At 43.5% G+C, this 24,411-nt stretch overlaps 1 protein-coding gene across 2 annotated transcripts in view; it reads left to right on the forward strand.

Annotated features, from left to right (window-relative positions):
• RPTOR (regulatory associated protein of MTOR complex 1) overlaps positions 1 to 24,411 on the forward strand; it is a 325,607-nt gene that overhangs the window by 137,582 nt on the left and 163,614 nt on the right. For both annotated transcript variants that reach the window (XM_081180842.1, XM_081180843.1), the window contains exon 7: positions 11,175 to 11,234. In XM_081180842.1, the coding sequence (XP_081036968.1) occupies positions 11,175 to 11,234 (60 nt within the window). The remainder of the gene's footprint in view (positions 1 to 11,174; positions 11,235 to 24,411) is intronic.

The following is a 24,411-nucleotide window of genomic DNA, read 5'->3' on the forward strand; positions in this document are numbered from 1 at the left end:
AAGGTAAAGGTAAAGGTACCCCTGCCCGTACGGGCCAGTCTTGCCAGACTCTAGGGTTGTGCGCTCATCTCACTCTAGAGGCCGGGAGCCAGCGCTGTCCGCAGACACTTCCGGGTCACGTGGCCAGCGTGACAAGCTGCATCTGGCGAGCCAGCGCAGCACACGGAACGCCGTTTACCTTCCCGCTGGTAAGCGGTCCCTATTTATCTACTTGCACCCGGAGGTGCTTTCGAACTGCTAGGTTGGCAGGCGCTGGGACCCAACGATGGGAGCGCACCCCGCCGTGGGGATTCGAACCGCCGACCAAGCGATCGGCAAGTCCTAGGCGCTGAGGTTTTACCCACAGCGCCACCTGCGTCCCACTATATATCTATATAGTTCTCTATAAAATCTTATTTGTTACTTGTTCAGACTAATATCTCTGTTTGTTTCCTTTTAGGTCACAAGTGACACTCCCTCTCCCTCTCCTCTCCCCTCCCCCCCCCTTTTAAGGTGTCTTTCCAGTCCCCTAGAATTAATTCTTATTTATCAAAGGTGAATGGCTATTTACAGGCCTAGCTCCTTAGGTAGCAACCACAAGATTTGAATTGCCCAAGGAAGGCAACTTGGTATGTTTTTAGTTGTCTACCAAATTTAGGAGGTGGGCTACTGTTTTTTAGACTAGTGGAAATTGCTATATACTAGTGTGCCTTCAAGAGAAAGTCCATTTTTTCAGCACAACTTAATGATGAGACTGTAACAAGATTGCGAACCGATATCTTTAAGAAGTACAGTGGTGCCCCGCAAGACGAATGCCTCGCAAGACGAAAAACTAGCTAGACGAAAGGGTTTTGCGGTTTTTGAGCTGCTTCGCAAGACGAATTTCCCGATGGGCTTGTTTCGCAAGACGAAAACGTCTTGCGTTTTTTGCAAGTTTGTTTCCTTTTTCTTAACACCGTTAATACAGTTGCGACTTGACTTCGAGGAGCAACTCATAGAACGCGGTGTGGTAGCCTTTTTTGAGGTTTTTGGTGATTTTTGAAGCTTTTCCAAAACTTTTCCGACACCGTGCTTCGCAAGACAAAAAATTCGCTAGACGAAAAAACTCGCGGAACGAATTAATTTTGTCTTGCGAGGCACCACAGTAAAATAAAAGAAGTCATGTGGATAACCAATGATAAATTTTGCAATGTTTCCAGTTGCTATGATTTTGTGCATTCTGAATAAAGTGCTGTTCAGTTTCACCCTGTAAAAACGCTGCAAAACTAGAAAAAAACCCTGCTGAAAGGAATGCTGTTTCCTTTAATAAGCTGCAGTTCAGGCTACAACCCTTGGGACCAAACTTCAGCAAACTGTTGGAGCTTCACCTTGTATAGTCAGCACTGCAGCAAAAAGCAGAATTATGTTCCCCCCCCCATTATACTTACTCACAAGTCCACCCCCTGATTGTTTTATGAGAACTTTAAAATGACAGCCTGAGAGACACCTGTAGGATGTCTTCCCTTTTCAGGATTGTGTAAAATTGCTAGCATCTAATTTGGAAAAGTCCAAAATAACTCCCGCCTCATACTTAATTGCTAAGTGCCAGTAAATGTCTCTGTATGATTTGTTCGCCCCCTGGGTTTATTAGTTCCTGCTTCATAGCATGAGAATAGGAACTTCTTTAACATTAGAAGAAATTGAACTTACTCCTATAAACTTTTATCAAACTTCTATGAAGAAAGAGCAATGGCATGCATATGATAAGAGATAAGCAAAGTTTTGTTACTTTTTTAGAGAATATTTCAAAACCAAATATACATATCAACTTTTGAAGAAGTAACTACCAAGGGAAAATGAGTGAAAACTTGATATTCCCCTTCCTAAACAGGAGATGGCAAATTTTCAAAGGCAGATTTTATCTAAAGCAATTGCCTTGAAAAGAGTAGTTTGTGAATATCCAAGGGCAATGATTAATATTGGCCGGGGGGGGGGGCAGGATGGAAGAGAAAGGACATGGGTTTGGGGTTTTGTTTTTGTTTTGTTTTTCAGTAGAATTGAGCCAAATTTTCTTTAGTATCGATTTTTGCGACAAAATATGCATGCTTGATGAGGTAGAACCTTTCATGGAACAGTAAAGCAAACTGAACAACAAAGGTGCTTCTCTGCTTTTTACACCTCCGGAGAACAGTGCCCGCAGCACACATTTTATGGAAGCTCTCAGACTTTTGGAGCAAAGGAACGGAAGCTCCCCAACTGAACTAAGCCTTAAAATGAGTCCCATTCTTAGCCCTGCAGGTATTAGCATGAGTTGAGGGAAAGGGTTACGAAGGCATAGGTCAAGCTATCACATTTTCCTCTCCTCTTCTATTATGTTCCCAAATATTTTTGTATTCCCCTTCCCTCCCTCACCCTCTTGTACCTCCTTTCACCTACTAGTAGTGCATTTTGTCTCCATCTCCACTTCCTTTTCTTTTTGCTCTCTTTTTTCTGCCCCGTGTCACCTTCTCTGCCACTTTAATTCACCTCTCCATGGCCCTTGCCCCTTCCTCATGTCAGCTTGCCTGAAATCAATATGAACAGGAAATCTGGGACAGTTCATCACTCTCAGGACCTTATACTGTTGATTGTTCCTCTGTTGGGTGAAATTTGAAGGAACTCCTAAGATTCTTCCACACCGAAGTAACATATAGTTGTAGTTCCATAATGATAAGTTTGTTTTAGTTTGTGAAGTCTTGCCATTTTACCATTCAACATTCCCGCCCCCACTCCAGATCAACTCTGATAGATTAAAGTTGCAGTGCTGTGTACACTTACACGAGAGTAAGTTAGAGGAAGTCCTTGCACTGGCTTCTGCTAGCCAGGCTCACAAGTTGAATTTGAGCTGAGTTTCAGCTCAATTCAATGTTTTCAGGATTTTGGACTGGTAATATAGGACATAATCCAGCCACGTTTAAGCATATCTACATGATTTTTCATTTGTGTGCAATGCTGAATGTGTAGAACTTTTCCCATTTGGGCTGAATTTGACAGGAGAACATGAAGATTATTATAAGCTCTGTGTTATATGAGTTTTCAGTTGCTGTTTTGTTAAGAGGGAAATTTTATTGGGATTCAGAATAGAGACAAATAAGATCCATATATATATTTGCAAGAGAAAAGATACTTCTTCCCCTCCTTTCCTGCTGATGCTTTTTGATTATGAAAGGCCTACCAGCAATGCTAGGTTTGTGCTGAGTTTTCTAGTCCTGTTTAAAATTCTTTGCAGCTCTGCAAGAACCCAGGATTAGCTGATTTCTCCTTTTACTGGCATTATGGAAGGAGAGTCGGGGCTTGGCTTTGTGCCACTAGGCAAGTTGAGATTCAAAGCTCTGCAATAACATCAGCTTCAGACCTCTTTAATGACTGGTTTTGGAAATGATACATGTGAGGACATTTTGCATGGTACAGCAGTATAAAATGTACTTGAGCGGGCTGTTTAACTCCTAAGCACTGCTTCTCTCAGCATGATTCCATATCCCTGTATTTTTAAAGGGCGTCAAATCTGCGTAAGTTGTCACTTCTGATTAAAAGGGAAAGGGAGCTTATGCTGCCGTTATATTTTGTCTTTTCTTCTTTGGTGGTGCAGTGAAAATTGGTAGCTTGTTTTGTCTGCCTTTTGCAAATATATGGTGCAAAAAAAAATTCAAAAAAAAATAATAATCATGCAGAAATCTCGGTAATGGCACCCGCCCTGTGGAACGCCCTCCCACCAGATGTCAAAGAGAACAACAACTACCAGACTTTTAGAAGACATCTGAAGGCAGCCCTGTTTAGGGAAACTTTTAGTGTTTGATGTATCACAGTATTTTAATATTATTATTAATTAAGTATAGGTTTCTGGTGATCAAAAAGAATTTGTTGGGATCAGATGTAAAGGCGGATTACTTAACTGGATCACCCTCTAGACATATCAAAACTGCAGAATTCTGCAGTACTGTACTGTGGTCAGAGTACTTGTAAAGGTAAAAAACCCAAAACATTAGTTCAAATCAAATATGTTCCATAATTCATGTTACTAACTGGAATGACTAGCTGTAAACCATGACTGGCTATAAACCACAGTAGGCCACCTGAACTATAGGGTGGAAAAGAGCAGTGGTTATGGTAGCAGGTAGGTGGGAGCAAAAACCATAGGTAAGTTTCCTTGCTTTGATACAAAGTGATTTGCCTCTCTTATAGCTTTTGTTGTATTTATCATCACAGAAAAACTGTGAAATAAAATCAACTGATAGACAGAAACCATATTCATACATAATACTAAGCCTAAAATCCTGGTTTAGTAAGCAAGTGTATGCATGAAACTATGTAAAGGTACACAGAGCTCCTTTGAAGCCTCTTTGCTCTTCCCTTTGCATGAATGGTTAAACAAGCCTGGATTCAGCACTTCACCATAGCTTCCCATTGCATGTTAACCCAGAGCTGTGATTGTCGTTGAGAGACAATGGAGTGCACCTCCAGGGGTGAAATTGAGCTACTGGAGAATCACAGCGCCTGCTGTGTCTGCAGATACTGATAACTCGTAACTGCTGTCTCCTGCATTGTTTTCACTGCATTAACAGCACCGAAGTGACCTTTCCAGGACACACACCTGGGCATTGTGTATGGAAGTGCTGGGCTGACCAGACACCAAGACACCCCCACCTCGGCCTTGGTTGAAATGAAAGCAGAGAAATACATTTGGCAGCAACTTGGTTGCAGGAGTTGCTGAAAGGAGGTGTGCACGACTCCATCCTAGGGACTCCACTCCAGATTTGTGTAGTGTTTACTTCTTAGCCCTTTCTTCTCCCAAAGATGTCCCACCATGCAGTGGATATAGATTTTTCCTCAGGGTTTACTCCCGAAGCCTTTCTCATGAATGGGTATAGCTGCAAGGCAAGCAGAGGTTTAGGGTAGGCTTCCTCAACCTCGGCCCTCCAGATGTTTTGAGACTATAATTCCCATCATCCCTAACCACTGGTCCTGCTAGCTAGGGATCATGGGAGTTATAAGCCAAAAACTTCTGGAGGGCTGAGGTTGAGGAAGCCTGGTTTAGGGTCAGAATTTTCCTTCTCCTAGGTGACTGCCTCCCCAGGCTGATGAGTTCCATCTGCTCCACATTTCCCTCCACAACATGTTCCTTCTCGACCATTGGACCCCCTGTTGTTTTCATCCGCTCAATCCACCGGAACTTGTCTTCGCATGCAGGGAAGTCCCTAATTCACTGAGGGCTTGAAACCCATCAGCTACCCTCACCTGGTTTAGCCAGCCAGTCGAAGCCACTTCTTGGGGTGTGGCTGCTGTTACGTGCTGGTGGCTTCTTAGAACCACAGGTGACAGCTGAGTGCAGAATGGAAACCAAAGGTGGACAAGCTACTGCAGGAGTACGATGTGTCTCCCACCAGAGGTACTACCCCTCCCCTAACACCCTATGACCAATGACTTAAAAATAAAGCAGGATGTTTGTTTTAAGTTGACTAACTATCCTGACTTATTTTGAAGCTGTTAACCATAGTTTCCAGGCACACATATAACAGGAAACTATGCTTAAATGCTGAATTCTATGGTGGGAGGAACAAAGTAGCTGTCATCTGGTGTATGCCAATCATTCATATCCTGCTTTTGCATTGTGGGCAAAAGTGTACTGCATCTTCCCCAAAAGCTTCATTGTGGAGTAGAGATTTGAACAAAGAGGTTCTGATTTCAACCCTATCTACCGTATTTTGCGCCCCATAAGACGCTCCGGCCCATAAGACGCACCTAGTTTTTTGGGGGGGAAATAAAGGGAAAAAATTATTTCCCCCCCAGGCGCGGGGCTGGGGCAGCCCGAGCTTCCCCCGACCCCAGCCCGCAAACAGGCAGCTCTCTGCAAGCCGTGGGAGCCCAGCGGTGGTTCCCGCTGCTTGCGGAGAGATCCGCGAAGCCTGCACGCGCTGGGATCAGCGCGGGCAGGCTTCGGGATGCCTGCAACTCTCCCCAAGCAGCGGGACCGTTCCCGCTGCTTGCGGAGAGATCCGCGAAGCCTGCAGGCGCTGGGATCAGCGCGGGCAGGCTTCGGGATGCCTGCAACTCTCCCCAAGCAGCGGGAACGTTCCCGCTGCTTGCGGAGAGATCCGCGAAGCCTGCAGGCGCTGGGATCAGCGCGCGCAGGCTTCGGGATGCCGGCAACTCTCCCCAAGCAGCGGGAACGTTCCCGCTGCTTGCGGAGAGATCCGCGAAGCCTGCAGGCGCTGGGATCAGCGCGGGCAGGCTTCGGGATGCCTGCAACTCTCCCCAAGCAGCGGGAACGTTCCCGCTGCTTGCGGAGAGATCCGCGAAGCCTGCAGGCGCTGGGATCAGCGCGGGCAGGCTTCGGGATGCCTGCAACTCTCCCCAAGCAGCGGGAACGTTCCCGCTGCTTGCGGAGAGATCCGCGAAGCCTGCAGGCGCTGGGATCAGCACGCGCAGGCTTCGGGATGCCGGCAACTCTCCCCAAGCAGCGGGAACGTTCCCGCTGCTTGCGGAGAGATCCGCGAAGCCTGCAGGCGCTGGGATCAGCGCGGGCAGGCTTCGGGATGCCTGCAACTCTCCCCAAGCAGCGGGAACGTTCCCGCTGCTTGCGGAGAGATCCGCGAAGCCTGCAGGCGCTGGGATCAGCGCGGGCAGGCTTCGGGATGCCTGCAACTCTCCCCAAGCAGCGGGAACGTTCCCGCTGCTTGCGGAGAGATCCGCGAAGCCTGCAGGCGCTGGGATCAGCACGCGCAGGCTTCGGGATGCCGGCAACTCTCCCCAAGCAGCGGGAACGTTCCCGCTGCTTGCGGAGAGATCCGCGAAGCCTGCAGGCACTGGGATCAGCGCGCGCAGGCTTCGGGATGCCGGCAACTCTCCCCAAGCAGCGGGAACGTTCCCGCTGCTTGCGGAGAGATCCGCGAAGCCTGCAGGCGCTGGGATCAGCGCGCGCAGGCTTCGGGATGCCGGCAACTCTCCCCAAGCAGCGGGAGCATTCCCGCTGCTTGGGGAGAGGTCCGCGAAGCCTGGAGAGCGAGAGGGGTCGGTGCGCACCTACCGCTCTCGCTCTCCAGGCTTCAGCGAAAGCCTGCATTCGCCCCATAAGACGCACCCACATTTCCCCTTCATTTTTGGAGGGGGAAAAGTGCGTCTTATAGGGCGAAAAATACGGTATATATTTTACTCCTGACCCTGCGCTCGCTCTCTCTCTCTCTCTCTCTCTCTCTCTCTCTCTCTCTCTCTTCTTCAGTACTTTGACTTTTACTATTTTCTTCTTCTTTTAACCAGCCCTATTTCCCTATAGCCACTTACTGATGACTAGTAAAAAGAAGCGTTTGGAATTTAATTTTTGCTGAGTGTCTGCATTTTAAAGTACTCTAGATAAGTGGTCTGAAAGGCAAGTTCTACATTTCATTTGGTGTACTGTTTAAGAAGTTTGAAACAAAAACATTGCCAATATAGGTTTTTATCCTGAGGCTTTTCTGAGTGATATCTCTGTGTGCCTTCCAAGTCACCCATGTTTACCGCGATATTTATACAACACTTAGACCTTTTTTTATCTCCTCCTGTCATGCTAGCACATCATTGTTTTATTGCATAGCTGGTTATTTCAGAAGTAGCTATGGATGAAGAAGGAACACAAGAAAAGTGTTTTGTCTTGAGAGAAAATGCAGGGTGTCCCTAACAGAGTGGCAGGTATAAACTAGTTTGCCATGTGAAGATTTAGTCTGGAGACAGCAGGGGCTCATTAAAGGAGAGCACTAAGAGCATTTCCTCCACTAATCTATTCTGAAGTATGATAGCAGACCCATGGCAGTTGCAGCCCTCTGAACATGAAAGCTGCGAGTGCTTGCTGAGCTTGTGCCATTATGCTGAATACCATGGTGAACTGACTATGCCCCAGAAAGGGTGTTTTCCTTACTAATCAAAAGCAGAGTGACCTGATTCATTATTATGTTTCCTTCAAGAAGCTGAAAGCCCCCTTGAAATTTCTGAAGTCAGCTTTATTTACATCCTGCTCATACGCTTTTGTTCAGTGCCCTAGAGGGGCAGAACAAAATGACAGCTTTTTAATGTGCAGAGTTTGTGTGAAAATATCATTGACCCCAGATGTGCACCATAATTTGAAAGAAAGAACGAAAGAAAGAGAGAGAGAGAGAGAGAGAGAGAGAGAGAGAGAGACCAAATGATGCACTTGACACATTGTCACTTTCCCCACTCCATTAGGTACATGGGAGGCCTGCCAAAGCTGAACCAGCAAATCCTAATCAAAAGCCTACTGAATCGAGGTATAAGTTTTGGTAGTTCATGACAAGGGCTGTCTGGATTGAGGCAGGTGGCTGCCGTTCAATCCTGAGGCCTAGGAGGTATAGCTTGGAAGAGGCTGCAAGGGCCCTAATAAAAGAGAATGCAACTACGGCGGCCAGAAACTGTTGTACCCCTTTAAGGCCATTCCATCAGATTTCAAAAGATAAGCTGAGTGAGTTAAGGTCATAGGTGACTGAAGATTTCCATGGAAATACTATGTTCCCGTTGTGTCATTGACCATCAAATAGCTGGTCTTTAACATTTGCCAGTGCCTATAGCTGCATATCAATTAGTACATCCTTGTCAACGTTGCAGCTAAATTTCAGGACACTGAACATGCATCATTTGTGATCCTTGCCAAAGGTTACCTACATTCTTCTGCTTGGTAATCTTTTCTGTATCTGAAGAAGTGTGCATGCACACGAAAGCTCATACCAAGAACTAACTTAGTTGGTCTTTAAGGTGCTACTGGAAGGAATTTTTTTATCTTTTCTGTAGAGAGTGGTAGGTTGAAGGCAGAAATTTAATGGATGGTGTTAGAGGAAAGCATGGATTAGATGGATGCTGGTACTGTGGAATCAGAAACCAATCAAGGAAAACTATAGGCGTGGACACAGGAAGCTGTCTTATACCGAGTCAGACCATTAGTCCATTTAGCTCAGTACTGTTTACACTCACTGGCAGCACCACACTAGGATTCCCCCCAGCCCTTCCTGGATATTGAATATGAAACCTTCTGCATGCATAGCAGATGCTATTCCACTAAGCTATGTTCTCTTCCCTAAATGGATGTGACTTGTTGTAGCAGCCAGCCTTGGTTCTTCCTAGCCTCACTACTCATTTGTCTGCATCCTATCTCTTTTTCCTCTCCCAGTTTTGGCTGTCAAAAACAAAACATAAATTTTATTTTTTCCCCAAGAAATGTGTATAAATATAGCTAAAGACATAAGCAGTCTTCAAAATTAGCCAGGTGCAAGGCACATTTTGTGTCTGGCACGGGTCCAACTGTGACCACGCAGAGATCTCTGGATGCCAGGCTGGTGACTGGGGAAAGCAAAATGTCACTTAGAGAAGAATCTGAAATATTTTTCCTTGAAGCTTGAATTTGTTTTACTTTGGATTTTTTATTTATTTTGAGATTTGTTGTTTAAAATACTACTACTGCTACTAGTAATAATAATAACAACAATAGCCACTGGGTGGGAAGTGGTGCCTAGAAATTCCATTGTGGTGACTGCAACTTAGGTTTAATGTGCCATATGGAGATTAGCTTATATATCTGAGTTTCTAACACTGGACATAAGAAACAAAATAATATGGTGAAAGATGCACATAGATAAGAAAATTAAAAGACCCTATCATGTATACTGGTCATCACTGCACTCACAAAAATGCTTTATAGCATTTCAAGGTCAGCCAGATGAGAAGGGAAATTGGAAGGGTATGGAATATATAGTCAGAGCGGGTGATATATAGTCAAAGCAGGGACAATATATTATGCATTAATGCAAAGTAGATACACACTTTTATAATGTACAGAAATTCATACATCTGATGACAGAGAGGCTGCCACTTAACAATTTTTTTGTCTTCTGCACAGGAATGGCATTGGCTTTATGTTTTGTAAAGCAGTTAGTGCATGACTAGTGTAAAATAAATACTAAAGAGCAGAAGTAATGCTCTGATTGCTGCATTTACGATGAAGTGAGAAATCAATATGTATATTGTAATGCAATTAGGTATTTGGCAAAGGTGGTGAAGCCACTGGCAGTATTTGGCTAAGCTGCCCTAACATCAAACACACACAAAAGGTCTGAGCAGATAGAAGGGTCTCTATCATAGTTTTGATTCTATGGAGATGGAGGGGTGTGGCAAACAAAAGGAAATAAAAGAAAACATGGGTCTTGGAAAGGTAGAAGATGAAGGTTGAGTTGGCAGCAGGCGAAAGGAAGCTGGGAGAATTGGGGGGGGGTAGAGCAATGGAGAGCTGGAACTAGAGCTTGCTTTGTGCTTCTGCTAAACCCTGAAATTTGTTTTCAGTCTTTAATCCTGGAGACTATAAAGTGAGACTAGATGAATGTGACCCTGAGAAGGTTCAGAATTCATCTCTCTCACCATTGAATGAGGTCCTCTTGGTAACAGTTGCTGTTTCTATTTGGGCTTGAACCTGGACATTTTTTTTGTACTGGCTGGAAGAAGTGCTCTAGAGTAGTGAGGGCATCAGAGAAAGGCGCAGGAGGGAGAGATGAAGTTCATATTGATTTGAAACAACTTGCCAAATCTTTGGCCGGAGGCCATATCTTACGTGTTTTTTGCTTGAGTGAGTCATTTGGAAGCATCTGTTCACTCCCAGTGTGGTGCACTGTTGTCTGGACTGAATAGGTTAAACTGTTGAAATTGGAGGGAATAATTACAATAAATGCTCTATTGGTCCCTTCCCAGCAAACTCTTCTATGAATGGAGGGGTTTTAGAAAGGCATTTCTTTATTGACTCATTCCCCAGTGCTGCTTCTTTCAGCATCTGTTCTCTGGGGAACTCCAGCTACCAAACCACTTTACTCTATTAGTTCAGTTTTATTCAATGCTTTGTCCATGCTCCCTAGAAGTTGTGGCAAATGACCAAAACTTTCTCCTCCTCTTGCTGTCCCTCCCTCTTCCAAACTTGTCACTATGGTAGTTGAAGCACATAGGCTTGACACTAATGATGGAAACCACTGCAGAATCACAAGTGCAGCAAATGCTCCTTCCTGCTATGCTGTAGCAAACTTGCTTTGTTTTGTTTTGTTTTGTTTTGTTTTAATAATGAGAAACTCAATTACTGCCATGGAACCTTTTGGGTAGCCTGTCATTATAGGTTTAATTAGCGTGATTTACTTATATACTCTCTCTTTTTTCATCTGCAGGTTTTGTATGCAGAAGAGTGTGAGACTGGTACCGGGAGTCACGCTGGATTTAATAGAGAAGTAAGCACGATTTCAGAGACCTTTAAAAACTTATTATTTGCCCAACTTTACTTTTTCCAGTTTATTTAACTGGAGATTCTCAGGTTTCTTGGAGTGTGTCCATCCATCCCATATGGCTGTTTCGTCAAAGCAACCTCACAAATACAAAGGCTGTTTTTGTAGCGAAAAGGCAGTCCCCAAAGGTCAGACACCTGCTTATTTATTTTCTGAAAGGGGCAGGGACATGAGCCAAAGCAGAGCTTAGGTATCCTGAGACTAAGTAAAATAAAGAGGAAGAGATAAGCGTGATACACACCACAATTGTGTTTCTCTGTTGTAAGGCTACATTTTGTAGTCAACGTGTAGTGGTGGTGATCTGTGTGTTTTGGCCTTCAATAAGAGCTAGGAATCACAGCACAGCTGCAGGGGTGATCCCTACCCACCTCTGCAGTCATTACCAGTATTCTTTTTGGAGGGTGGGCATAATTATGCATGGGCAGAATTGAAATGCTTTGCCAAGAAACCCTAAGACACCACGGTTGCTCTAACCCTCTTTTCAGTTCTCTTTATTATTGCAAAAAGGAAATGTGACTGAGAGGCATGGTATTCTTTTATCTGTATTTGCCCTCGCGGATGGCACACTTGTTTTGGACATGCGCTACGGTTCTATGTTGGACAGCTCTTTGGACGGCCTTTTGTCAGCGGAACAGGGACCAAGGCAGTCTTAAGGGATTCGCGGCTCCCAACAGCCCCAACACCACCTCTCATGCTGCTGCAAAGGGTCTCACGGACTTCTGGAGCAGATTGGCGGTTGCCTGGAGGAGGCTGTGGGAGGGGAGGGAGAACCTCTGAAATTTGCCTCTGTCCCTGTTGTGCTAAGGCTCTGCCTAGATCCAAGAGCTTTTTGTCAGCAGAGGGGCAACCCATTAAGCCTTTTGGTAGGAGAGTTTCCTAGTGCTATGGTAGCAGAAGGATTGTTTATTTGGCAACATCACTTTATTGTGTCCTGAGTATTTTTAAGGATGGTGCCTCTCTTTGGTGAATGTGGTGAGTGACTATCCATCCTTCCAGGTTTGTATCTGCTGCATCCAAAGGCAAATGAATCTCACAAGAAGCTCCCTCTGTCGCATCAGCTTGGATTTGGCACAGCAAAACTACCCACAACCTTCCACCCTGACCGGCATAAGATCCAGGGCTTGGTATACATTGGCTTTTCCCCCTTAGAGCTCATGGCTCCTCAGCCAGGGTTAGCATTGTTCAGTTAGACTACCTTGGACTTATCAAATGCACAGAGATTCAAAATTACATACGCTAGCTTGTTTGCAACTTTAAAGTATTTGTCGCTTTATGTTATTACTGCAAAGTATAGCTCAATACAACATTGACCTTTTTTTTAAAAAAAGTGAAGCTACTATTTGTTGGAGGCTTAAACAACGCTCATAGAAGAGGTTTAAGAAAATTGAATATTTATTATTGTTGTGTGCATTGACTTTTTTTAACACAGAACTTAAAAGGGTCCATGTTGACATTAAGGAATTTGTACAAGAATTTTGCCGAAGTTTCTGCTTGCCAATAAATTGATTTTGGTGGGGTGACGTTGTGTTTCCCTACCACATTTCTTTTAGCCTCTGGAAAATGGCCAGCCTTTAAAGTACGCAAAGGTGCCTGGAAAGTGTTAAGTAGTGAGATAGTGCAGTGTTAGTACTTTCTGAAAGCTTGGGTTAAGAAAAGCTGATATTACTGGCACTGCAGCATGCCTGCAGATGAATATGCATTGATAGAGCTCTGCCCTTTATCCAGTACTGGAGTAGCATGGCATTGCCGGAGGCCTAATGAAGTGCACTGGCATAGATCATGATGTGGGTTGCATAGCTGCAGCAATGCACAGAAGGAAGTTTGCACTGTGCTTGCTTAAGCAACGACTCTTTTCAGCCACTGCAATCATTCTCTCTTATAATGTCTAAAATTCCTCCTGCATCTTGACTATCTGCCAAAAACTTGTGAAAAGGCAAACAACAGCTTATTCTTTTTCATCGGTTAGCTGCACTCTTTTGGGCTCTGTTAACCTACCACCCAAGCTGCACGGTATCATAAAAACATTTCAAGGCAAGCTGACAAAAAACAGATATGGTTTTCTTTCCCCAAAGATGGTTCGATTTATGCAACCCTGACCTGGATATGGAAAGGTTAAACTAAAACCTTCCGCATGTGCATTTTTGCAATGTTCCTGTAGGTTGCTTTGGTGCAGAAAGAGATGAGCTCTTTTGAATCTTGGTTCAGTGATGATTTGCACCTTTTCTCCTTATACTTCTATTTTGTATCGAAGTACAATTGAGTGGGAGCAATTAATAAGAGATAATTTGATTTTCAATATGTCTTTCCCTTAGAAGCTTTTCCTGTCAAGCAAGATAAATGGGAAGAACATATTGTGGACTCATTTAGGTTTCTGATGTGCCTCTTCAAAAGCAATTAGTCTCCCCGCACCCACCCATTCCACCTATCAAGGCTAAAATTTTGTAGCAAAGACACCTAGATGCATTATAATTGTAATGAATAGGGGTGCAGGTGCATGGGCATAATTGAAATGCTTTGCCAAGGATTCCTAAGATACAACAGTTGCTCTAGCCCTCTTTCAGTTCTCTTTATTACTGCAAAAAGAAGATATTCACAGCAGAATTTGGCAGCTAATGCAAAATACCACAGTTTTCAAAGAGTTTCTGCAGGAAATAGCTGTGACTGCAACTCAATAAGCACTAAGTCTCAGCAGCCGGCCCAAATCTTCTGAGACTCAGTAGCTTCATAGCAGATAACTGACTAGAAATAGCAGATATTTCTAAAGGGTAGTCCAAACTTTCCTGGCAATTTCCTGCCACAAAAATTGTGCTTCTGGTTTTCCAGTCCTTTCTTCTGCCGCATCTGACTCTGTCCTGTCACCATTCTCATTCAGTTTAAAAGATTTACAACAAAGTAATATAATTGAACAATCATGTTCTTGTTGCATAATTTAGTTCCTTGCATTACACAATCTTCTGGGTTGTTGCTTTTAAGTGTGACATTAGAATGTTTTGTTGAAGATTTCCACTTTAGATCATTGTTCTTGGTTTTCTAGTTAAGAGGATTCTCCAGAGCTGCAGCCACTGGCAGGCCGTCTTAATTGGTTTACCATTGCTATTTGAGATAGAGCCAGTATGGAGGACTTGTTAGAGTGCAGGACTAAGATGTGGGAGAACAGGGTTCACATCCCTACTCAGTTATGAAGTTTGCTGGGCCTACCTCACAGGGTTCTTGTAATTATAATATGGGAAGGAGGAGAACCATGTATGCCACTTTGAGCACCTTGGAGGAAAGGCAGAATAGAAATGTAATACTAAAATAAATAACAAATGTGGACCAACTTCAGCCTTGCAACAATCTACTTTGTGTTTGACTTCAACCTCAACTGAGCCAGCAACAATTTAGCTGATCGGGGGATCACAGTCATTCACAACTGAAACTGCATCTTCGAGCCATTCAGAGTGATGCTGAAGTTTGTAATGGAATACAAACCTTGGTGAGTCACTGCCTTTAACTTCAGGGCTTGTGACTGCCAAGTACTACTTGCCTCCACATGTGGCTGCTCCTGTACTACAAAGTTGAGCGGATATCTTTCTTTTGGCACCCACACCATCAGAGCTAAGTTGGGTGGTTACAGAGCAGTGGGCCTTCTTGGTAGTGGCACCCTGACAGTGGAATGCTGTCCCTAGGGAGCCTTGCCTGCCTCCTATTTTGATGTCATTTCAGCACCAAGCAAAGGCTTTATTACCTCCTCCCACTGGCATTTTAATCCTCTGTACACGGTGTTTCTGTGCGCTGCTCTGGTTCGCCAGAAGCGGCTTAGTCATGCTGGCCACATGACCCAGAAGCTGTACGCCGGCTCCCTCAGCCAATAAAGCGAGATGAGCGCCGCAACCCCAGAGTCGGCCACATTGCTGTCTTCGTGCTCCGTTTGTTTTTCATTCTGCTTGCTTTTAAAACCGCTCTTGCTGTGGTGTGTGAATGATTTTGTTTCTTCGGTTACAATTTTAACTCTTTGTAAGCTACCCTCGCGGCCTATTGAAGGCTGATGTATACATAAAACAATAAAATAAAATAAGCAGATTGTTTCCATGGTACCTTTCTGAGACAGAAGGAAAAAAGGAAGGGGGGGGGGCGACTGCCAGACATAGCACATTGGTGTTCTGGATTCCAGGATGTTTGCTGCAACCAAGAAACAGCTTAGGACTCGGAGCATAAGGGCAACCATAATTTTCCTGTAGCCTTGGCACCCAGGGATTGTTCTCTGTATCTGGATTGTTTGCTACTGCCACCACCAGCGCTCATGGAGTAGAAGGTATATCCTCCTACCCCAGGATGGGTGTGTGTGTTTGTGTGAAGATCTTCCTCTCTGTAAATGGCACTGGGCACTAATTTGCCCTAGCATCACCATTCTAAGGTTGGATGGAAGGAAGAAACTGGCACCCCACCAGGAATTCATTGGCAGTCGACCCTACAGACCACAACTAATGCTGTGCGCACCTCTAAGAATGCCAGTGAAGATTGGATTGCCCTATATAAAATGTCAAGTTCTGCCTTGCTGATTTGCTCAAGTAGATCTCTGTCGAACAATTTGTCCATTTCGTTCCAGAACAAGTTCCAAAATGGAAAGCTGTCGCCTTAATGGCTTTATCTACTTCAGTATCAGTAAATCTTCTGTGAATGGTCCTTGACAAAAATGAAGCTGTGTCAGACTTGTGCAGATTTTCAAGTGGAACCGTACTGCCATCTGAGATTGAAGGGGTAAATTAAGAATAGGGCCCATGCCTGGGCCACTGTACCCAGTTTGAGCCCTGTGCCAGACCTCTTCCCTAGCCCTGCCTTTGGAGCATTCCTTTTTACTGGAGGGCATCTAGAAAGTAGAGTAAAATGCGTTTCAATGGCCTAGGAAATTTTAAAAACCGCATTTACAAGTATACAAGAGCTGTATGTCTGTGATGCGTTCATACTTAGTTGCATAATTAAAGGTTTATATGCAAGCTTCATGTGTATGTGAGTGCATCTCTATCCCCTGTGCATCCACAAAGCCAAGAAAACATTTGTTCACCCTTGCAGACTGGATGCTTGTAATAACATGATCATCTTCTCAAATGCAGCTTTGGAAGCCCAGCCATAACTGTTCTTTCTTCAGTATAAGAGAGCTTCCAAATTCACAGTGACTTAGATGAAACACTCTTTTTCCAACTATCATTTTGACATCCAGTGTGCAATCTGTACCCATTGAGTGATATTTGCATCAAACACCAGAAAAGGGTAGGAAGGTCAGGCGGAAAGTGGAAAATAGTCATTCCCCCTATTGCCCTCCTTCACTCCCAAAGCAGTGTGCTGAGAATGTGTTGAGTGGCTTGGCAGATGAGGAGGAGGAGGAGGAGGAGGAGGAGGAAGAAGAAGAAGAAGAAGAAGAAGAAGAAGAAGAAGAAGAAGAAGAAGAAGAAGAGTAGTTTGGATTTGATATCCCGCTTTATCACTACCCGAAGGAGTCTCAAAATGGCTAACATTCTCCTTTCCCTTCCTCCCCCACAACAAACACTCTGTGAGGTGAGTGGGGCTGAGAGACTTCAGAGAAGTGTGACTAGCCCAAGGTCACCCAGCAGCTGCATGTGGAGGAGCGAAGACGTGAACCCGGTTCCCCAGATTACGAGTCTATCGCTCTGAACCACTACACCACACTGGCTCTCAGAGCAGAACAGAACAACCCTTCCATTTATCTTCTCCCTTTCCCGATTCCATATGAACACCGTCTGAGAAATTAGCTGTGAAGTTTTTGACTGGGTAGATCAATATTCAAAGCAAGCTCAGGACTTATGAATCAAAACAATCTTACATGGAATGTTTTGTCTGCTCCCAGCTGTACACTGCAAGAAAAGAACTGGATTGGTCTGCTGTTGGATACCTAGACCTGGATTTGATACTGCATGACCTGCACAGCACAGGCTAATCTATATAACAGAGACTGCTTGTTGCTTAGTACAAATCCTGCCCAGACTGACTGAACCTGGCAGGGTAAATAAGGCTTCTTGGTAATGGCAGATTATGTGGGAAAAGACAAAGAGAAATCTCTTTGGCTCGCCACATTTGAAAAAGAAGATTGCTGCTAAGTCAGGCTTGCAAATCTGTTTGGTAAAGTAAATAAGAAAAGAGCAGAGTGACTGCAGCTCTTTCATTTGTCTTGGGGACTGCTTTACATATGAACTTTGGCCCTTAACTTAAAAGCTGTGTAGATTTTTCAGGCTTTGTTTCTCTTATGCCACCACTGAGCACATCAGAATTCATTTTTCCTGCTGTTTGCAGCATGCTTCATGTATTTTTCATCACAGTAATCTAGGTCGCATACTGCATGCTCTGCATTGGTGTTTTATTCTGACGGTTCCAGCAATTTTTTCTTTGCAATCTGTATTTCAGACTGTAGAATTAAAAGTATGTGCTGTTAAATAACTCATAAAGCTGAGCATGGCTTAAGGGAGAAATGCCTGCAATCCTGAAATAATCTGCTTTTATAGGCAACTGATTTGTACCTCCCTCTTTCTTGTCTTGTGATTGAGGAGTTCAGCCAGCTCAGGGAAGGTTTTCCCAATAACCGTTAGTTGGTTTCAGTAATCATATATCTCAGTGAGACAGCAGCTTCTGCTTCCCCATATTGGACAAGATGTGAATCCTATGCTCAAAAGTAAGTTGCACCTATTGTCTGTAGCTCAGTGGTAGAGCATCAACTTTGCATACAGAAGACCCAGATTCAACCCCCGACATCTACAAGTAGGGCTACAGAAAACCCTGGGGAGCAGCTGCTTATTTATTTTACAAAAAGTCAAAGTGGTTTACAAAAAGCTTGTCAGCATCCATACTGGATGTACAATTGATCTGACTTCGTAAACTGAGGTACCACTGTAAAAATCTTCTTGTTTGTTTGGATAGGAAACAGCAAGCAGGTCTTGGATTTAGACTACAGCCAGGCATTGTGTATATTGGTATTCTGTGGAAGTGTTGTTGTTGTTTTTTAACAAACCTAGAATACAGCAAAGAATTTCAGCTCTCCCTAAAGAAAGAGAGGGAACAAGTTAAGCGTCTAGTAAAGATGTGATTGAAACTTGCAATCTCAGAAGCCAGAGGACTTGCTGAGTAAGATTCACAGGGGGTGAGGAACAGTTTCATGCATCACCCCACTCTAGCTCCTTAAATAGCAGAAGCAGGTCTTGCAAAACAGTGAAAACAACAGAGGAAACTACACACAGGAAAAAATGTGTAAATTCATTCATTTATTTAAAATATTTGTATATTTGTATCTCCTCCTGCTCAGGGTGGCTTACAACTTGTTCTTAACTACAACTCATTAATATTAAAATCACATAATTTAATTCACCTGAATTCCATTTTGGGGGACAGAATTTAGCTCATGGTTGCATGGAATGTTGTTTGTTTAATGTTGAAGTCTCACAGTCTCAGGTATCACCAATATTCATCTTGAATTAGCAAGAATTTCCACTGAAGTCTCCTTGGCTAGAGACTTGGGGTGTCTGTTTTTTCTTGTGTTATGTGGTGAGTTTGCATTACTAAATATGGTGAGCACAGGGCTGACTAACAGTGGGAAAATACATTTCATGTTTCTGTGGGGATGCCAAATTGTGTCTCTCACCTGAGGTTCTATGCATTATCTGAGGCGGCATGTCAAGCTCATTGTGAGAGTCAGGACCCGGGAGCGGTACTGAGACTATTGTTGGCTTCAGTGCATCTAAGTGCACATACTCTTCAATCATGCTGGAGTTTGGGCACTTGTTTGGGCAGCACCTGGCGTCAGGGAAGTCCAAACGGCTAGCGAGCCGAGGGGGGAGACCAGCACTTCTAGAGAGCCGAAAGAGCTAATTAGCAGTTTCTCATCTGACAGTGAAGAAGAGACAGGGAGGGGGGATGCTGAGCCCGGAACTAGCTATTCATTGAACAGAGGAAGTAAGAGGCGGGGCTTCCGACAATTAGCCTGCTGGGAAAGGAGGAGTAAGAAAAAACCATTCGAGGCATCTAATGAGACAGGGACGGACATGCTTTGAAGCTCTGGAAACCGTTTGAACTTTGTAAATAAATCTAAAAGACAGAAACTGGCGGCGAGCCTGGAGTTTTATCTATGCTGGCTTTGGCAGCACTCACCCCTCACACCTGGGTTGGTGATGATGGAGACTGAAAGAGTTACCATTTGATTACAATATTCCTGAGGGGAAGGAATGTTCTTGCACCTGGGCAGAAGAAAGATTGATTATTAAGTATTTAGCTCTGACTCTAGAATAGTTAGCTTTAAAGTATTGGTGCAGCTGTAACAGTTTCATCTCCTTATGTATTTTTACACATACACCCCCCCCAAAAAAAAAAATCTGAACCATGCGAGATTCCAGAGTTTTCAAGTGCTTACTCAGGGTTCGTGTTTCCTTTTGGAAATGAGGCACAGTGGAGACTGTGGTGTCTTTTTGATATATGGTTTATTTACACATACATATGACCTGAGCCTATGATGGAGGGGTTCAAAGTATTACAGTCCAAGAGGGTGCTATTTCTCCCATTGCTGCAGTCTTGGATCAAAGAAAGAAAGAAAGATGGAAGGAAATAAAGAAAGAAGGAAGGAAATAAAGAAGGAAGGAAGGAAGGAAGGAAGGAAGGAAGGAAGGAAGGAAGGAAAGAAAGAAAGAAAGAAAGAAAGAAAGAAAGAAAGAAAGAAAAGAAAAGAAGGCTCTTTATCCCTCTGCTCAGCTTGCTGTGTATAACAGACTGAAAAGCTTTTTCCCTCGGTCACATCATCACCACTGCAGTCCTTAACAACTGCCCCCCTTTTGGCTCTGCTCACTATATCAGAGCTCAGGAAACAACTCCCTCCATTTTCTGGCTGGCACAGAGTCTTTGCATTGTTAATCGCCCATTACTTTCCTTTGGCTCTCCATGGTGACTCTTCTCCTAGGCGATATCCTGAGCATGGAAAAACTGGTTTGACACTGTTAAATCCAGCGTTTGGCAACCCATCTCATTAGTGCAAGCGTAGATTAAACACCCAGGAATTTAGGGGAGGATCTGACACCCAGGAATTTAGGGGAGTCAGAAATTAGAAGCGAAGTCCAGTTACCCACAAACTCATAATAGTATGTTATTAATAAAGTGAGCAGCAGTAGTTTAAAGGATGAAAGAGCTGCTTCAGAACATCTTCTTTATCTTATCTCATCTTGTCCATAATTGAAGTGCTTATCCTACTATGTGTTTTTAAAGTGGTCTTCTCTAGACAGAGGAATTGAAGGTTTTCGACGGTTTTCTCAGGGGTGTGGGTGTTGGTGTGGGTATGTGTCAGAACCAATGAAATCAACAGAAAATGTATTTGTGCAGGGAATGCTGTGTAAATTGGGCAGCTTTCTTTTGCATTTTTGTGTTATAAATAGCCATTATGGTTGAAAATATTCTCAAGGCTGCCAAATGGTACATTGAGAGCAAAGAGAGGAGCTTCATCATTAAACCACCAAGTATTGATTAAGCTGTCAGGGCACTTGCCAAACTGGATTTATTGTGTAATTGGGGGACTTGCTGTATGTCCTTATGGCAGTCATTCCCCCCCCTTTCCCTCCTCCCTCCAAAAAACCCAGAGATTGAACCAAGAAGTCCTTCTAAAACTCTTTTTTATTAAAACAGACAAGACTGATTTCTCTCTCCCAACATCAATTTTAGCCCACCTGGGACACTTGCAACTTCTGTTTCTTCCCAATCATTCTCATGGATGCAGCAATAGAACCTTGTTAAACAATGAAATAAGCAGTGTCAAAGTATGTTAGCCTGCATAGGAAAGCTCAGCTTTGGGAAAGGAGTGATTTTTACCTGCTACTTTTGTTTTAACCCCCGTGCAAAATTTGGGCCACTGAAGTAATCAGTGGCACCAAAACATTCATTGAGCCTTCTCTAAAGATTAATGGAGTTAAATGGACACTATGAAAGGTTGCAGTGTTAAAACCTAATGTTAAAAAGAATCACTATGCTAGCAGTAAATCATTTTGATTTTGTACTTACATGGCTCAGCAGGTTTCAAATGCAGCATGCGCTATAAGTTGTAGCTGTCCATGGTATATATTTTCCCCTAAATGCATCTAATTTAAATATCACAAAAAGTGTTTGATCGTAGAAGAATGAAATTTAAAAACAACACATCATATACAAATAGCAGCTGCCTACTTGCACAGATAGGGGAATGCACACATGGGCCCAGCCCATAGCTGTCAACTTTCAGATTTGAAAATAAGGGATCAGCAGCCTCACCTGTCCTGGGGACAGGATATCTAACAATCTGGGACAGCAGTGGGAAGCAGCGGGAAATGGCACTGGAATAAGGGAATTTCCCACAAAAAAGGGAAGGTTGACAGCTATGGCCTAGCCTATTCCTGTGGCTGTAATTTGTTTCAATATTTATTTTTAAAATATTGTATCTGTGATATGTTCATGGATTACACACAATAAATTTAATGTTCTTGATGGTGATGATGCTTTTAAATAATAATATTTTAAAAACTGATAACTCTTAACATACACACAGTCAGTGTTAGTAGAATGCTGAAGGAACCAACCAGAAATTGAATAGCGGTTTGTTTTCCTCTGGTACAATTTGAATACCAAACCACATTAGGCTCATCAATGGTTATCAGATGGTGTTGGAGTCACTGTCTTGCAGGTAATTAGGATTTGTTTGTATATGCTTGGATTCCAAAAAAAGTGTAAATGAAGAAAGAAATTCAGAGGAGGAACTGCCTCTCAGTTTAGACACTACTATTAGCACAAGAATGGAATAACAAAAACCATCACCAGATTCTGTGGGGCCTTTGCAAATTACAAGTAATAGTTGTAGCTTGTTACAAGGGTGGGGGGAAGTATAAAGATCAGTTTGGAAAAGGATTATAGTAGTAGCATTGTAGTCGAAAGCTAATATGGAGCGGGGGGGGGGGCTTCAGGGTTAGAAAGGAAGCTTGGAAGAGCCAGCTGTTATGTTTAAGACAGGCACGCTTAAGTGTTGAGCATGTTAGTCTTCAGGACAGCAGCAATGGCAGGACAGAAGACAGAAGAAGTAAATGGAATAAAACCATGTGCAACGCTTCTGCCCTTCCCAAAGTTTCTCATTTTGTTCTGATATCTTGGAATCACTTCAGGCTTTATATAATCATTCTCTACCATGTGGTTCAGAGTTGATGGTCTCTGCTTTGCAGTGACTTTGATAATTATTTTACTCTTATTTTAGGCTTTCAAAATGGGTTTTGCTGAAGTTGATGTGTGGGGAGTCGACCTTCCCAAGATCAAAGAGCGGTTTGGCTTTTTGATCTTTTTACTGTGGCCACTACAGCCCATGGGGCATTTTCTCTTTGCTGTAGGATAGATTAGAAATCTGTCTCGCCATTCAGCATATCCTTTGGACATTTCATTGAACTTTAAAGCAGTTGTTCCCAACTGTGTCTCTTCAAACATGGGGGGGACGGGGACTATACACTGTTTCTGGATAAGTAGGCAACTGACTTAGTCAGAGGGACTGGGATTGAGTGAACTAAAAAATCAAAAATTAAGTAATTGTGGAAATTTGTATTGCCTTCACATATCCTCTGAAATCCTGTAAAGAGATAGGTGAAATGGGAATTAATGCCAGCACTGCAAATTTGGAGAAACAACCAGTCTGGCTGGACAGAAACGTGAGCCACAGGAATATCAGCTACCAGCATGATACCTTGAATGAGCCTAGACTTGTAATGCTCTCTCTGTTTCATGGAATCATGGCTAAATTTTTAGTTCTTGGGGCATCTTTCTTTCCTTTGGTTCCAGTTGTAGGAAAGGTTTGTTTTGCAACATTAGTACTAGACAGCCAAGCTTACCTTATCTACATATCCATAGTTTGCAGTAATCAGGGCAGTAGCTTGGCAATTAGAAGTAGCCAGATCAGGACAAAGTATACAGTGGTACCTCAGGTTACATATGCTTCAGGTTACATACACTTCAGGTTACAGACTCTGCTAACCCAGAAATAGTGCTTCAGGTTAAGAACTTTGTTCAGGATGAGAACAGAAATCATGCTCTGGCTGCGCGGCAGCAGCAGGCGGCCCCATTAGCTAAAGTGGTGCTTCACGTTAAGAACAGTTTCAGGTTAAGGACGGACCTCCGGAATGAATTAAGTACTTAACCCGAGGTACCACTGTACTACAGTGGTACCTTGGTTCTACAATGGCTTGGCTCCTGAAAAAATCGGCTCCCGAACGCTACAAAACCGGAAGTAAGTGTTCTGGTTTGCGACTGTTTTCTGGAAGCCGAACATCTGACACGGCTTCCACTTGGCTGTAGAAAACTCCTGCAGCCAATCGGAAGCCGCCCCTTGGTTTTGAACCGTTCTAGGAGTTGAACGGACTCCCGGAACGGATTAAGTTCAAGAACCAAGGTACCACTGTAATGTAAAAAGGAGATATATTCATTAAAAGTTGTTTGAAGTAAGCTTCCTCAAAATTTAATATGTAAAGAACCTCTTTCACCTTAATCTGTTATATGTATTAATTATAAAGGACACGTGTTTTTCTTCTTCAGTAGTCTGAAGACAAGATTTAGATTGGCAGTTAAGGCAACACATGTCTATTGTAATTTATAATTTAGCTGTCTTAAAATCTTGAGAAGGAGTTTGTTTTCCAATTAAGCTGCAGACTTTTTGAACAAATTACCTTGCACCTTCTTTGAAGAGATGAAATTTCTCATTATCCAAGCTAACCCAGCAGCCTGGCAGAATGAGCATGTTGTTAATGCTGCCTCCGCTGCTGCTGGAGCTGCCATGTGGATTTATTTTAAGTCCTTTGGTGGAGTGACCAAAATATCCTTGTTTTTGAGATGTTGGACATTTTGAGTATTACCAGTAAAGCTTCAAACATGTTATTGCTGTCCGCTAGTTGTGTCCTTTTCTTTGCAAAATGAATCTGTGCTCGCAGCAATTCAAAACTTGGGTAGCATGATATTATAACTACAGTGGGCAGGCTGCAACTAACGAGCCCCATCTACAGAAGCCCTGCTTCCACTGGAACAATGAGGCATGTCCCTCTCTCCTCTCCCTGCCTGTAACCCTCTGTACCCCCTGAAATTAGCTCTGGAGGAGTAGGAATAA

This window comes from Podarcis bocagei (assembly GCF_964188305.1).
Source record: "Podarcis bocagei genome assembly, chromosome: 2".
NCBI classification, from domain to species: domain Eukaryota; kingdom Metazoa; phylum Chordata; class Lepidosauria; order Squamata; family Lacertidae; genus Podarcis; species Podarcis bocagei.